The sequence below is a fragment of the Microtus oregoni genome, unplaced genomic scaffold, assembly GCF_018167655.1.
Source record: "Microtus oregoni isolate MIOR12 unplaced genomic scaffold, Mior012 000156F_ref0000345, whole genome shotgun sequence".
NCBI lineage: Eukaryota > Metazoa > Chordata > Mammalia > Rodentia > Cricetidae > Microtus > Microtus oregoni.
Window position 1 is genome coordinate 217293 of NW_024544811.1, and position 16704 is coordinate 233996.

General features: G+C 41.4%; 1 protein-coding gene across 1 annotated transcript in view; it reads left to right on the forward strand.

The window, feature by feature from the left end:
• The window catches only part of LOC121445086 (glypican-4), a 114577-nt gene that overhangs the window by 71237 nt on the left and 26636 nt on the right, over positions 1-16704 (forward strand). The window contains exon 2 of the mRNA XM_041647091.1: positions 9164-9322. Within this exon, the coding sequence (XP_041503025.1) occupies positions 9164-9322 (159 nt within the window). The remainder of the gene's footprint in view (positions 1-9163; positions 9323-16704) is intronic.

Sequence of the window (16704 nt, forward strand, 5' to 3'; positions counted from 1 at the left end):
GAGCATGGCGTCTCTCTGAGGCATCTGCTCCGGAGAGGAGAGCTGTGGAGTCTGAGATCACTTCCTCTTCCTCCCAGCCTTCTGTTCTATTTACTCCCCCCACCTATCTTCTAACCAATGAGGGCCAAGCAGTTTCTTTTTATTTAACCAATGACCTTCCTCCATCATTTCCCCTTTTTCGGTTTAAAGAAAAAAAAAAGGCTTTAACTTTAACATAGCAAAATTACATATAACGAAACAGTTATCAAGTAAAAGTTACAATAATCTTTATCATAACTAAGGAAAACTATAACTAACTATTCTTAACTCCATCAAAGACTCCAGAAAGATACAATACTACCTAAGCAAACAAGAAAAAAGCAACTTTTAAAACTCGAGAAATGACAGAGACATCTCGCTGCCTGGACAGTCATCCAAAGTTCCTCTGTACCGTTGGGGCATCCATCTTCAGCCTTCAGGCCCATGGTATCCAGCAGACATTTCCATAAAGCAGGAAAATTCAAAGTCAGTTCAGTCACTATCTGTTGTGTCCTGCAGAATGTCTCACAGACTCTTTCATGAATCAGGAACACTAAAAGATCCTCTCACCTTAGGCAAGTTCAGTAGTCCTCTCTCTGCGGGTTCTTTGTGTCCAGTTTATGCAATAGTCCAGGCAAGAGCAGTTTCTTGCCCAAATGGCTATCAAACTCCATAAGGAGCCTCGTCGATGCCCATCTTCCTCTTGAAGTAGATTGGTGCTGCCAGGAGCAGAGTGTCTCATTGTCCTGAAAAGTCCTAAGTTATTAAAACATTTAAAATGCCATATTCTATAATCTTTGAAAAATATGAAGAATGCCTATCTAAAATATATCTACGCACATCTAGAAAATATTAACTAACATGACTACAAACTTGACTATTATTTATGATTATCCATCAACAACCTATATTTCCTAATTATACATTACATTTTAATAATGAACTACACAATCACAATACCTTAATCAATATCAGAAATACATATACAGGGCTGGAGAGATGGCTCAGTGGTTAAGAGCATTGCCTGCTCTTCCAAAGGTCCTGAGTCAATTCCCAGCAACCACATGGTGGCTCACAACCATCTGTAAAGAGGTCTGGCGCCCTCTTCTGGCCTTCAGGTATACAGACAGAATATTGTATACATAATAAATAAATAAATAATTAAAAAAAGAAATACATATACATATAACAAAATTGACCGTAAATCTCTATCAATAAAGCAAAATCTATACTAATGCAAATTATTCATACCTATATCATATCCCCCTTTAAATGTAAAAGAACATTTATAAACATTTTTTGGGAATATGGGCGCAGTTATTTCTATCCAACCTGCTTCCTGCTGAATGGGGGCGTCGTTAATTAGGTCTTTCATGGTATAACCTGTGTGCTAGTTTCATCTCAGTTGGCAGTTGAGCGAAGCAATTTTCTGAAGGTGTTCACCCCAACCCTTCAGGAGGGCGTGGTCCATCATACCAAATCGGAATAGAAGAAATGAACAGGGTCTCATCCTTTGTGAAAACAAAATAAGAAACTCCTTTCCAAAGCATCATGTCCTTAGATCCAAATTTCAAAGTCAAGGCATCAAAATATCTATGTTGGATTAGTTCAGCAGCATTTATAAATAAATATCTTTTAGCATCTGTTGCTCCTTCCTCAGCATTTAAATAATTTAAAGAGAGCATAATAGCATACAGTATCAAAATTCTCTGTATTTTTCATCTTTGTGCAGCTTTGTTTTAACCTCTATTTTGTTTATTTTTACTTTTAACTCTTTGCTTTTTGAGACAGGTTCTCTGTATCTTTGACCTGAAGTAACTCTTTAGACCAGGCTGTCTTTGAACTCTCAGAGATTCGCCTGTCTCTGCCTCCCAGGCATTCGGAATTAAAGGTGTACACTACTACACCTTGAACTCACAGAGATCTGTTTGTCTCTGCCTTCTAGGCACTGGGATTAAAGGCGTGTGCTACCACACCTTGAAGTCACAGAGGTCAATCTCCCTCTGCCTTCCAAGTGTTGGGATTAAAGGTGTATACTACCACACACAACAACTCTCTTCCTTTTTTTTTGTTTTTTACTTTAAGAACTTCAACTTTTAGTCTGCATATATTTTTAACACGCTGTAAATCATTTAAAAATTATCTTTGTCTTTGACACTCTCTTTACTGTATCTCTCTCTCTTTTTCTGACCACATGAGTCTTTAATTTACCAAGCAATCTCAGTAGGACTAAAGCCGTGGCTTTGACGGCTGGATCCAGCCCATTCCTTAGCTTTCCAGCCTCATGGCGGATATACAGGCTGCAGCCATGTTTATAGCCACAACTCTATGGCGTTTCAAGGTCCCTACCAGCAAGCGACCTTCAGCAGCCTGTGCTTGCAAACTGCACGAACCGCCTGCGTAAAAGAGTCAGACCTTGCCCTGGCAGGACAGCCCAGAAAGCTGGCATTTTTAAACGGCGCAGCTTTTTTCCTGCTACGGCTGAAAACCGAAAAGCATTGCATTCAGCTTTTCGTCAACACCATTTAAGTGTTTCGTGGCAGGACCTCTTAATGAACTGCAGGGTTTTGCAGCTAAAGCTGAGTCAGGAAGCTTCTCTTAGATGAGAGCGCTTGCTTGCCTCTAGCAAGTAGAGTGCCACAAATGCTTCAAAGCCAGAGTTCACGCTGGCAGCACAGCCCCAAGAAGCTGCGCTTTAAAATGACACAGCGTTTTTTCTGCTGCTGTTGCCGAATCAGGAAATCTCTCTACAGCACGCCACCAACAAACAGCAAAAATCTGTGTTATACTCTCTCTCCCTTATTTTTAAGCCTTCTCAGGTTTTTTTTAAAATATTTATTTATTATGTATACAATATTCTGTTTGCGTGTATGTCTCCAGGCCAGAAGAGGGCACCAGACCTCATTACAGATGGTTGTGAGCCACCATGTGGTTGCTGGGAATTGAACTCAGGACCTTTGGAAAAGCAGGCGATGCTCTTAACCACTGAGCCATCTCTCCAGCCCCCCCTTCTCAGGTTTTTTACGTGGGTTTAGTCCATCACATCGGGCGCCATTCGTAGTAATAAGGGCGGCAGGGCTGCGTCCCCAGCACCCCGGCTGCCTGGCTAGCTTATGCCCGAAATAACAACACACAAACTGTATTCATTTAATCACTGCTTGGCCCATTTCTATCTAGCCTCTTCTAGGCTAATTCTTACATATTAATTTAGCCCATTTCTAATCATCTGTGTAGCGCCCCTAGGTGCGCTTACCAGGAAGATTCTAGCCTATGTCCATCCTGGGTCGGAGCTTCATCACGTGCATCTTCCTGGGAGCTGGGAGCATGGCGTCTCTCTGAGGCGTCTGCTCCCGAGAGGAGAGCTGTGGAGTCTGAGCTCACTTCCTCTTCCCAGAGTTCTGTTCTGTTTACTCCTCCCATCTATCTTCTAACCAATGAGGGCCAAGCAGTTTCTTTTTATTTAACCAATGACCTTCCTCCATCAGTCGAACCTTGTACAAAAAGTAGCTTAAATTAGGTGCTTCCTGAGAAAATCGTAAAGTGTTCGGTTCGCCTGTCTTTTAAATGACGAACAAGGACCTCTGAATAAGTCCTACAAATACAATATCAGCCCCTGTTTCATAAAACATGCATTTAAATAAGTGGGGTGTGGTTAAAAAAAAAAAAACAGTCCGCAGTGTGAGGGCAGGCTGGAAAGCAGACAGAATATAGTAAAGGAATATAAACATATGTATATATCTCCAGAATTGGGGAGGCAGGAGATCGAGGTAGAGAAATGAAGCGGTAGCCTGGGGGACAAAGGACAGTTGGAGATCCTTATCTATATTGCTTGTTTCCTGCTCTGTCTCACAGGGACTGCTGCCTGTCCCAAATCAGCTCTGTTGTCCCTGTGTTCAGCTCTGGTAGCCTAAAGGAATGTGATACCTTTCTGAAATGAGAACTGTATAGGATGGCCGGGTTTAAAAAAGGAGTTCTTAAAAAAAAAAGCATCTCAATGGATACAGCAAACATGCAATCAGACCTTAATTCAAACACCCTACATGATCTGCCTTCAAGATGAGTTACCTTGCTGATTAAAGTGTAATTAGCCAGAGGTTTTCTCTTTCTTTTTTCTTCTTTTTTTTTTTTTTTGTCTTTTTTAATTTTGGTTCAAAGCCTTACACATACCAGGTAAGCACTCGACCACTGAGCCAAATCCCTGAGCATGTACTCAGATTTAGGTGCTCAAAAAATAAGGGGAAGGGATGCAGTGAGTGGCGCATTTGAAGAATAAAGTGGATACATTTTAACTGTCAATGTTAGGCAATGAGTTTACACTGGCTGCTCTCAAAAAAACTGACTGCTTCAGTTATGAAGAGAGTTCCTCACAAAGGAAATGAAGATACTCTATTGTGTTGCTATCTGGGGGGAGAGGGTGGAAAGGAGGGCCTGAGACAGCCCAAGGTGGCTTCTTACTCATTGTCACCAGTGATGATGCTCTTCCAGAGGACCTGGCATTCTGTGCCTAACACCTACGCGGTAGCACACAACTGTGTGCGACTCCAGTACTGTGGGATCTAATGCCTTGTTTTGTCCTCTGCAGGCACCTGTCACGCGCATGGTACACAGGCATATGTGCAGGCAAGCCACTCAGACACATTAAAAAGTTTAACAAAGAAGAAATAGTCAATTTCATAAGACACATAAGGGCCTGTAAGATGGCTCAGCGAGTAAAGGTGCTACCAAGCCTCCCTCACCCCAAGACACAAAATAAAGAAAGGTAAAAATTCTTGTTGCTTATGTGCTCAGAGATTCTTACTGCAACACAGTTATAATTCAAATGCCCAAGACTGTTGTTGCCTTTTTCTTCCTTCTACTTCTCAGCAGCATTAACTGCTCATGTCCCTTAATCCCCAGCAGCTTCAGTGTGCTTTGGAGTTTAATTTACAAGCGTGTGTTAGAGTACACATTTCTTTTGTCCAAGACTTGAAATTAAATTTTCAAGGAGCACCTTTTATATAGCTCAGAGGAGTAGAGAGTGAGGACTCTCAGAGGAAGACGGCTTTGGCCATCAACACATTAGCCATGTTTCTAGCCTGTTGGTATCCTTTACACAACACAGGCTAGGTTTTCTCACCAGCGGGTCACATCTTTCTGGAAAGATCCAATATGAAGGTGTACTAATTGTCTTTATAAATTGTCTCAGATAAATGTACTCTCTATAATCAAGTATAAGCACACCATCGTAAGGTCCTCTTGGAGGTTTTGGTGGACATGAGATGGATAGAGTGTCTGGGGTGTGTATGTGTGTGTTTGTGTTCACGTGCACACGCACAAACCCTCAGACACATATATACTGTTGAAGAAAGGGGTCTTTTATTTTGGTCTATTTTGACAGTATTCAGTAAATCAACAGATAATCCATTTTCCCTGTGTGAGCTTCCTAAGGTTTAACAACTAGGCATGAAAGCACCTTTAATCCCAATACTTGGGAGACAGAGATAGGTGGATTTCTGTGAGTTTGAGGTATGTTCTATATAAGATGGCTTCCAGATCATCCAGAGCCACACAGTGCCCGTGTCTTAAAAAATAGGTGGAATAGATTTTCCAAACTCCTGAGATTTTTGTGTGTGTGTGTGTGTGTGTGTGTGCCTTGAATATTTGAATTTCATACATGCCCAATGGAGTCTTTGTAAAGGGGTGAGAATGCTATGTATGCCAGGCTAACTTTGAACTCTTAGAGATCTGCCTGAGTCTGCCTTCTGAGTACTGTGCCGTAAGATGATATAGTTGGGGCCTTTATACTCTTTTATGTGTTTAGACTATTAGAGGACCCCTAAAGCTTGAAAGCAGCAGACAAACTGCCTATCATTGTTGATTATGTGTTCTGGTACCAACAACCCCAAAAGAGGGACTTTTTAAGGTTTTTTTTTTAATTTGTTTATTGGTTCTTTATGGATTACACATCATGCATTCCGATCCCACTTATCTCCCTGTCTCCTCCTACCATGCACACATACATCAAAACTGTGCTTAAAAGAAAAACAAAGAAACAAAACAAAACCAAAACAAAGCAACAACAACAGCAACAAAAAGAATCTTGTCATGGAAGCTACAGTGTGGCCCATTGAAGCACACAGTTTACCCTTTAGTCCATTCATCTTGGACGTGTTCATTGCTACAAGTCATTGGTCTGGTTCGAGGCCTTTGATTTATGCTATAACGCCAGTAATGATAATGGGCTCTCAGTGATAATCCTCTTGGATATCCTGTTTGTTGCCCTGTGTCATGGAGAATCTGCAGTTTTGGATCTGCAGGTTTGTCCCCTTCACATGCTCCAACAGTTCATAGATTGGGTGGATGTTGGGATGGGTCAACTTGTAGGTCTGTTTCTGGGCCTGGGTGGTAACCGGTTGGTGAGCTCGCTAGCTTTCCCTCATCCTCAGCTCCAGAATAAACTCTCCAGCACTGCATTGGTTGGTTTACCCAATGCAGCAAGGAGCAGGGCCAGTTCTCCCGCTCTCAGGTCCTGCGATCCAGCTTCCCCTCACTCACATCGCCAGAGCCAGCTCTACTGTTCTTCCTAGGCAAAAGGGGTTTCGTCAATCTGAACCTTAGCAACCTTTGTAACTGCTTTTCTTTCACTGAGAGCTGAGTTATTTTTATAACTTCAGCTGTAAACTATTTTTTAATCTTCTTCAAATCTTTTTTCCCTGTTAGTAAAAATTATCTATTGTCCATGGCTTTCAGAAATCACCAAGGAAACAATAGTTTGTGGGTGGAGAAATGATTGTTTATTTGAAGATTGCCCTTTCATGCCTCACACATTTTAGTTTCATTAGTAACAGTCTCTGTACCTTTTAATTGCAAATAATGATTATATGTTGTAGGAAATTATTTTAAGGTGAATTACTTTTGTTTATGCTGTATTTGTTTAATTCAGTGAAGCTGTGATTTTTTTTTCCCTCCTGTCTAAAACATCTGGTGGTCTAATAAAAGAGCTGAATGGCCGATAGTGAGGTAGGAGAAAGGATAGGTGGGGCTGGGAGGCAGGGAGTACAATAGGAGGGGCAATCTGGGAAGAAAGGAAGAGCAAGAGAACAAGGGGAGGGTCCAGCCATCCAGCCAGTTGTGGAGTAAAACTGAAAGTAAGGTTTACAGAAGTAAGAGAAAGGGAAACGCCCAGAGGCAAAAGGATAGATAGATTCATTTAAGATAAGATAGGTTGGCTAGCCAAGCAAAGGCCAGACATTTATAAGAAATAAAAAGCCTCCATGTTTTTATTTGGGAGCTTCGTGGTGAGCTCCCCCCCAAGAGTAAAAAACAACCAACAGCATATATACTGAGTGCATGATAAAAATAATTACTCTCTCTCTCTCTCTCATACATACATATATATATATATATAAATGTATGTAATTATTTGTATCTAGGCAGTAATAATCTAGTGATAAGCAATTCACATACAAACTCTATTTTATGTTCAACACTCCCACCTAGCCCTAATGCTCCTTTGGTGTCTGTGTTAGGGGAAGGCTTGTTTTATGAAAGTATACAAAAGCCAAGCAGTAGAAGATGTATTTGTCATCCCATGGCCCTCTGTCTGTTTAACACACCAGTGTCAAGCTCCCATGCCTCTAGCGGATTTATTCTTGAGATTGCATTTTGAGATGAAGTCTCACCATGTTACCCCTCCAGTAGCTGGGACAATAGGTATACTAGGCCCAGATCCCTGAGATTTTGATTCTTTTCAGATTCTGCTTTGTCTTACGTATGTGGACAGCAATAGCAGAGCAGTGAAATCAAATCTTGTGAATTTGTATACAGTTTTATCAACCCAGTAAATATTGGAGAGACTCAAGTCATAGTACCTGGTCTGGTTTACTTTTGGGCTTTTTCTAAACCTCCTTGGTCATTTTGAGGTGATGCATTGGTTCCTTCAAAGCAGAATTTTCATTCTGTGACTGACGAAGAGCCAAGAGGAGGAGTCATAGGAGAACCCATCCAAACCTTACCTCTGAACTGTGGACAGATTGTAGTTCTAAGAGCATAGACACTTTGTGGCCTAGGTCGCTATACAGTGAGCCATCTGACACTTTTAACTCTGGGCTACATCACCACATAAAGATCACACTTATTGGAAACCACCGGTCTGTGGGAAGATGAGGAATAAGTAACTACATCACACAGAAGGTAGATATAGTCTGATAACCTACCTAGCAGGTGGCAATATAAAATCTCAACATAGAGTATTATCTGTGATCCCTTATAAAGAAAGGATTTAGCATAGAGATTATCCAATATGAACCTCCATAGTTTTTCTTTGTATGACCAACCCTGTGAAATGTGTATGGGTCTCTGCTTTTCCTCAGTAGAATTCATGCTTTTATAAATTTATATGTTACTTTCCTATACTACAATGTGGACTTACCTATTGGGTTCTTATCACACTTTATAAACAATTCTCTCTTTCTCTTGAAATATAAACTCCCAAATTCTTTTAAAAGAATCTCTTATTTACAAGAATTATGAAGTATTTCACACAGAATCATAAGGAATTTATGAAAGAGCTTTGTGTTACTATCAATCGATGCTGTTCTTACGGCCCCACAGTGACTTCTGTGGTTAAGCCATCTTAATTACAAAGTTTTACAAAGTTCTGTTTTTTTGTTTTGAGGGTGATGGTAGCTTTATGACTCATCACAACTTCCATTTTAAATTCCAATTCTAACTCTATATAAGTTCATTAAGTTGTGAAGTGGTTAGGCCTGGTTAATTTTGGTGTGTGATGTTTTATTTATTTGCATTTTTTTTTGTTTTTTGAGACAGGATTTCTGTGTAGTTCTGGCTGTCCTGGAACTCACTTTGTAGAGCAGGCTGGCTTCAAACTCAGAGTGCTGGGATAAAAGGTGCACACCACCACACCTGGCTGAGAGCTTTTTTTAAAAAAAAAATAATAAAGTTCTATTTCAAAACAACCACAACAAAACTGGGATACAAGAATAAAGAGTTTTCATGTCCACGAGTCCTTTTAGATCTGTGCAATGGTTGAGCTTTCACAAAGGGCTTCCCTGGCGACTGTGAAGAGGATTGCACACTGAAAGCGAGCCTTTCTCTCTTGGACCTGCTGGCTAGTGCTGACACAGATTGTCTTTCTGCCTTCCAGGCGACCATTTGAAGATCTGTCCCCATGGCTACACCTGCTGTTCTCAAGAGATGGAAGAGAAGTACGGCCTGCAAAGTAAAGATGATTTCCAGAGCGTGCTCAGTGAACAGTGCAACCATTTGCAGGCCATCTTCGCGTCCCGCTACAAGAAGTTTGATGGTATGTGTTCTGAATTGCATGTAAGAGGTGACAGCTGTTGGGTGTGAGCGCTTCTCAGATGGCTTCTGTTCTCTCTCGGTGCTTCAGTTTCCTCCTAAGATGTGGTGGTGGCCGTGTGGTTTAAGCAGGCTTCCAGGGGCAAGTTAGCTAAGCAGCTTGCACTGGCATCTGTATACTAGGCATGATGGAAATATGGCCAATGGGAGTTAAAAATAGATGAGTGTGGCAGACTTCTCGACCGGCGAGAAAGAACAACCACCACACCAGGATTCTACTCAGAACGCTTTACTGGAGTGTCCTTGATTGATGGGGAGAGCAGGAAACAAAAGGGGTAGGAAACGAGGGGCAGGAAGGGAAGGGTAGGAAGCGAAGGGGCAGGGAGCTAAGGGGAGAGACAGCATGAAGCGAAGGGACGAAGGGCACTGAGGCAGCTGCTTAAATAGGGAATTGGCACACGGGTTGCCCTGTGATTGGCTGCCATCAACAGCTGACACCAGACCGCATAGGGATAGGCTCAAGGATCCTCATCCATGCATGCGGGAAGGGGGGGGGGGGAGACGGGGAGACGGGGAGACAGGGAGACATGCAGCTCTCAAAGGCATAGCCAAATATGGAGTTGTTTATTTTCAACAAGACAGGATGTCGGCGCCATCTTGTAATGGCAATCCGTCCGGCTCCCTGCAGATGAGGTTCATTTAAATCCTTTCCTTTCCTTTCTTTGGGTGAACACTGCATAGTGTTGTTGACGCAAGTCACTGAACAAACGACTTCCTAATAAAAAGCAGGCATCTCAGAACTGTCCCCCCCCCCCCCCGCCCCCGAATCCAGTAGAGAGGTTCTACAGATGCTGGACTTCATATTAAATTTCCCAATGGACTGCCAACTACAGTTCTTCGAATCCCCATAGCACATAGACAGAATTGGTGCTCAGCTCTTGAGCATCCATGCAGCCAATAACCTGGAAGTAGCCACTGCTCTATGCTCTTTACTAAGCTTGGCTGCTTCTCCAGGCTCCTTAAGAGCTGAGGTCTGGTATAGTCTTTGAATGGAAAAACCACAGGACTCTAAACCCTCTAACGTGGTTACTTTAATAGAAAGGAAGGAGGCAGATGAGAGGCATTTCAGGCCCTACCTGAAGCCACACCACAGATAACAGATGCAAAACTAGAATATGGGGTCCCAGCCTCCCTAGGATTCCTTTCTGTGATGTTGCTCACTCAGGATTGTTGTGAAGTAGACGTGATTTAATCAAAACAACTTTCTTTGTGCCCCTTTTAAAGGCCATTCTAATTACATGGTACCTTTGAAGCAAGCTTTTTTTTTTTTTGACATTATGCGTGGTGAAGGAGTACAAGGCAAATTTTCTAGATGTGAAACGTCTTTGAATATTCCTGCAAAGGGCTTGTTACCATGGTGAAAAGTTAGACGAAATTAGATTTGATAGAGCTGATAAGACAGTCCTCAACTATAGAACAGGTTGTATTTCAGGCATTTGAGAGTCATTATTTGAAACTTTTTTTTTGTGACCAATTTAATAAGTATTAGTAAGCTGTCCAGGCTAGACTGTGACACATTTTATTTGTAATGTAGTTGTACTTAAATACTGTCTGGATTCTTTTTTTTTTTAGTGTATACTATTGATCCTATTCACTGTTTCAAGTACACTGTGTGCAAGATGTATTTGGTCTTGTTTTTGCATGCTGTGGCTGGGGAAGGAAGCCAGCACATCACACACGCTATACATGTACTCAACCACTGGCCTATACCTCCAAACCGTTTGGTTTTAATTCTATTTCATTTCTCTGGATGGGAGAGAATAAATATATGTATCTTTATATCCTCCTGATTAACCCAGCCCTGGTATATCTAGCTTTTTCTGTTAAAGGACACATGCTAATACTTTGTGAAAATAGATATTATTGGCAAGTACAGTGTTAGACTCTTCCTTGTCTCTGGATCACTGCTTTTGTTTTGAAAGCAGCGACTCATTCCTATTCTCATTATCCATCCCCTCCAAGTCTATCTAATTTTTTGAGAGTCCTGTGGTTTGTGATCTTGCTTTCCCTCCCTAGTGCTAGGGCTACAGGTGTGCACTACGTGCCCAGAAACAGTGACAATCTCTCGACTCTGGCATAGATGTGAATGGCTCTACAAATCACCACATGGGACTTTCATAGCAGAATTACTAAGGAAACAAGTCCTGCTTCCGTTGAGAGCAAGATGCAGTGGAAATTCCCCATCCCCAAGCCCACCTTCCCTAAACTACCTCATTCCTTTTTTTCTTTTTTAGATGCAGTACACTTGGAGGCCAAGATAAGAAATAAGGCATTTAATAAATGCTTAAGCTTGAGGTTGAGAGAGATGCTCAGAAAAAAATGTAAGACACACCCAAAAGCATTGGTCTGGGTTTCTTACAGAGAAAGTTGTTGACTATAACAAATATCCAACTCTTGGTACAGACTTCTCCAAAGAGAATTGTCCTATTTCTGGTTATACATATCTTTCTCTGGAATAGAGCCCACAGTCATTGCCTATGGGCCTGCTGGTTTAATGTTCTCCCCCTTCTCTTTCCCCATGGTTTTATAGCAGTATATTACATAGTATGATTACAATGTTCAGGCTTTCTTTTGAAGAAAGCTATATAGAGAACCGCTATCAGTAAGTGTTAACATATGCTTGGATTTTTTTAAAAAATATATAAACAATTGCTCTTCTTCACATTCAATAAATACATTAAAATTTACCTTTATAAGTTCCCAAACCTACTAAACATGATTATAGAACTTCCGTTTATTTTTTTCTGACTCTAATTTAAAATATGGCAAAGACAATAAAGTTAATGAGTACCAATTAAAATTTGTTGTGAACCGCTGAAATCCGTTTGGTCTGGAGATCAGACCAGAGCTGGAATACTTTGCACATTTTATTGACGTTTTCTGAAATCATTTTTCATGGCAAAACATCAGTTGTCTGGTGCCCAGCGATCCTTTTAGTAGGCGCTGCATCGGATGTTTGATTGATAGTTCCAGGGGTGTTGAGTAAAGTGCTTTAGGGTTATTTCAATTCTCAGAAGTCCAAGGGTAAGGTTGTTTTGATCAAAGAACTGCCCGAACTGTGATAAAGAGGACAAACCTGTGTCTTTGATGGAAAGGGAAGAGAGGAAATTCGGCAAAGAAACAAGATTGGTGGCTAGGGAACGAAGAAGATAGCAGAGTTACACACAAACCCCTGGAGATACATAGTGAGGAAATAGCAGAAGGAGAGGGGGAAATAAGAGGTGGTCTGGCCAGGTCCAAGTTCAGAATGCATACTCACAAGAGATGATTTTGAGCCTTGGCAACTTCCTGTCTTAGCAAAGTGTTATGTAGATGCATGAAATGGCTTCACTGACCCAGGTTTTGGTTACTGTGCCTCCGTTGCAAGAGAGTGTGGTTCATTACCTGATTTGCCATTTTTAGACTTATCAAATGTGAAGAACAAATCTTTTTTCCTGTTTCCTTGTCTCTAAGAATTTTTTAATTGGGGGGTGTTTTGCTTCTGCACCTCTCATTTTCTGTTGTTCGTATATCTCAAGTGACTCATAGTTTATAAGTTGATTTGTACATTCTAAGTTGTGTGTGTATGTTTTCAGACCTGCATAAATACAAGAAAGACCTCATTTGACAGTGTCTCCATATAGCACTTCAACCAGTTTCCTGGGTTTATTTTTAAAATATTAAAATTATATTACTACTATCGCTACTTCTTATCATCATCATCGTGCGTGTGTACAGCTGGTATGTTCATGCCACAGGGTGTGTGTCAAAGTCAGGCAACAACTTTCAGGACTTAGTTTTGTTTCCACTGTGGGTTTTGGGGATCAGACTCAGTTTATACCCCCTGAGCAATGTTGCCAGGCTGCCTGTTCTTTAAATGTGTGTCTCTGGAAATGAGGACTGGCTTTTGTACTTTTTCTGTTCTGCAAGATTTTTTTTCTATACTTGAATTTTATTGAGCTCTCCATTTTTTTCTGTTCCTGTCCCTTCTTCCCCCCACCCCCTCAGCCCTCCCCCATGGTCTCCATGCTCCCAATTTACTCAGGAGATCTTGTCTTTTACATTTTTTTCTCTGCTCCCCTCCCCGCCTCTCTCCTCCCCCAACCCAACAAAGACAAGATCTTCTGCAAGATTTTTTTTTTTGTCAACTCTGTCTTAAAATGGTCCCAGAGCCAAAACTCTGGAGTGACATGGTTAGCTGCTCCCCCTCTTGGCCAGTCTTGGGAATTTTTTAGTAGCGAAACTGTTCATTAGGTGAAGCAGTCTCATGACTATGCTAAATAGTTCAGTGGCTGTTGGGAAGAATTGCTTGGCAAAGGGAATAGAAATAGTAGAAGGGAGCATAATCCGTGTTTGGGGGAACTACAACATAAAGACTCGTCCCCCAAATGTCTGCCACTTCGTGAGGCCCATTGTTTTTAAGAGAAACATAGGCTATTAAAGTGATCAAAGCTGCTGGGTTAAATACATTGCTGGATTGCATCATGAAAATTGCATGCATGAAAATTACGCAATCCCTGTGAAGAAACACGATGGCCCAACAATTACCTGAGTCACACTGTGTGCTAGAGATTTTGCACACTCAGAGAAATCTTATGGAAAACCAGAGATGACACCCGATACGAATTTCTTGGGAAAACTCTCTTACTTTGTCATTTTAGGCGGAAATTAAGACACTTCGGTTGGGAGACAGAGCACAAAGAATTGTTAGCCCGATTCTGCAACAGGACCCTCTGTGACCTGGAGCAATTAACTGGGTCTCAGTTTTTCCCTCCATAAAATGAGGGGTTGAGCTAGATGCTCCCTCAAAACCCTTTCAATTCTAAAAATTCTGCGAATCTTTTAAGCATGTGCCTGGACCAGCTGCTTTCGTGGAAGGTCTTACAAGTTGCTAATTAGCCCATCTGTATGGGACCCTCTTTCCCCCTGTTGTTTCTTAACCCCCAGCTACTTTCCCCAGGTCTTTGAAAACCCTCCCGTGAGCCTGCAGCTTGTTAACTTGAATAATAGTTGAAATTTTCTGAATTAGCTTAAAAGGCACATAAAAGACATAATTGTCTGTTCTATCTATCCACCTGGGCTGGGCAGGCTAGAGTGGCTATCATCACAAGCCCCCCCCCCCCCCCCCCCCCGCTCCCCCGTTACCATAGCACACAGGCATGATATGAAGTACTCTTCAGACTTCGCTGAATCTGTGTTTTAATCTCTGTAGTTGATAACAGCTAGTACTTCATTAGGCCGGTAGGAAGACCAATGTGGAGCCTTCAGTGGTTGAAGGCATTTGAATTCAGAGGCCTATGAAAGTACGAGCCTCAGTGAGAGTAAACTGTCCACTCGCCTTCGGTGACAAAAATACCTCAGCTTCATGGCCATTGAAATTTCATGGCTTAAGTTGAAATTTTGAGAATTTTATTTTTAGCCCCCTGGTCTTAACTATTCTTTTTTTTGAACTTCGTGGATTTGTTATTGGAGCGGGGAGTTTGTTGCTGGCCCATGTTAATAAAGAGCTCATTTTTAGATTAGAACAAACCCTAAAACATTTTGAATGTTATGGAAATGTATATAGTAATATAAACTGAGACTGTCTTCTGTTTTTGGAAACAAGGTCACATTATGTGGATCAGGATGGTCTTGAAGTCACAGAATGACTAACGGGGTACATGACCACTGCCTGTTTTAGGATTTGTTTTTATTATTTTTATTTAAGCGTACCCACCTGTGTTCATGCATGATTATATGTGCAGGACTGCAGGTGCTTGGGGAGGCCAGACGAAGGCCTCAGATACCCTGGAGGTAGAGTTACAGGCTGTTGTGAGCCACTTGCTGTGGGTGCTGGCACCTGAACTGGGATCCTCTGCGAGAGCAGTGTATCCTTGAATAGCTGAGCCATTTCTCCAAGTCCCTAGATTTTTTTTTTAAGTCTTCACTTTAGATTTCAGTCATTAAGACTTTAAAACAGTTGTGGCTGTTTGAACCTTCACTATAGTGTATTGGGCACCAATTCACAGGCAGAGTGGCCACCAAATACAAAGAAAGACATGAAGCCTTCTGGCCTATTTCAAAATGCATTGTTCTAGATCACACTAACTGCCTTTGAGTTTTGTTGGCAAGCACTGCTATTTTATCCTGTGTTCTTTCACATCCATGTGACAAACTAAAAACCTGTGTAGTTTTAGAAACCCCTTATTAAAAGGATATGCTTGTTTATTTTCATTTTATGTGTTCGTATGATTGTCTGACTGCATATTATGTGCATCGTGTGCACGCCTGGTGCCCATGAAGGTAAAAAGAGGTCACTAGAGTCTCTGGACCTGAGGTTACAGACAACTGTGAGCCACCATGTGGACACTGGGAAATGAACGCTGTTCCTCTGCAAGATCTACAAGTGTTCTTAACTGTTGAGCCATCTCTCTAGGCCCTAACTTTTCTTTAAAAATTTACCTGTGAAACTTGCTGAGAATGATTATTAGCAGCTTTTTTTTTCTTCAGCGCTTTGAATTAGTCTCTGAAACGTAAGCGTTTGCTGAGGTTTTCATTATCTCATTGGATTTAAAGTGTGTATGCGTCTCCGCTGAATCCAGAGCAGTCTTAGTTTGAGACTTTATAGTTGGTGGGCAGAAGATGCTGATGCAGTTGGAGGCCAGTACAAACCTTTGGCTTCACTATTTTGTTGTGTACTGAACCTGGGCACTTGAAAGGCTGCTCCTCCTTGCAGCCCTCCTTGAGGTGGCTACCTGTTCAGGTAAGGCTCCATCTGCTTGACAGAGAGAATTCCCAGGCTGTCATGCTCTAGCCCATTCTTGCTCATTACTCTAGCCCATCTTCGTCACCCCCCCTCCCTTGGGAGAATTGATGGAGCCCTGTGAATTTAGAAATAAATAGGACTCAAATATCAAGTATATTCCATTGGCACACCTTTCAGGTGATTGATTTGGCAGCGTCTTAAAAGATTTAAATATGTTCACATCCTTTGACTGCTAAGTGTGTATCCTAAGGAAGGGTAGATATGTATCAAGATTAATGTAGAATGTTAATATGCACATTATAGTATTATTTACATGTGCACATTTACAGTGTTACAGTATTAATTAGACTACTGAAATTTGGAAGTAAGCCAAAATGTTTCATGTGAGAGAAATAAGTTTTCTCCAAGGAAGAGCACAGCAATTGCTTATCCAATACCAAATGATTTACCTTGAAAATACACATACAATAACATTATACAGAGTAAGCATATTATATTTAGGGATATGTCTGTACATGTGTGTGCACATACATACACACACATGCATGCATGTAACAGCAATTAATGAGAAAAGAGACCATGAGTTTGAAAGAGAGCAAGGA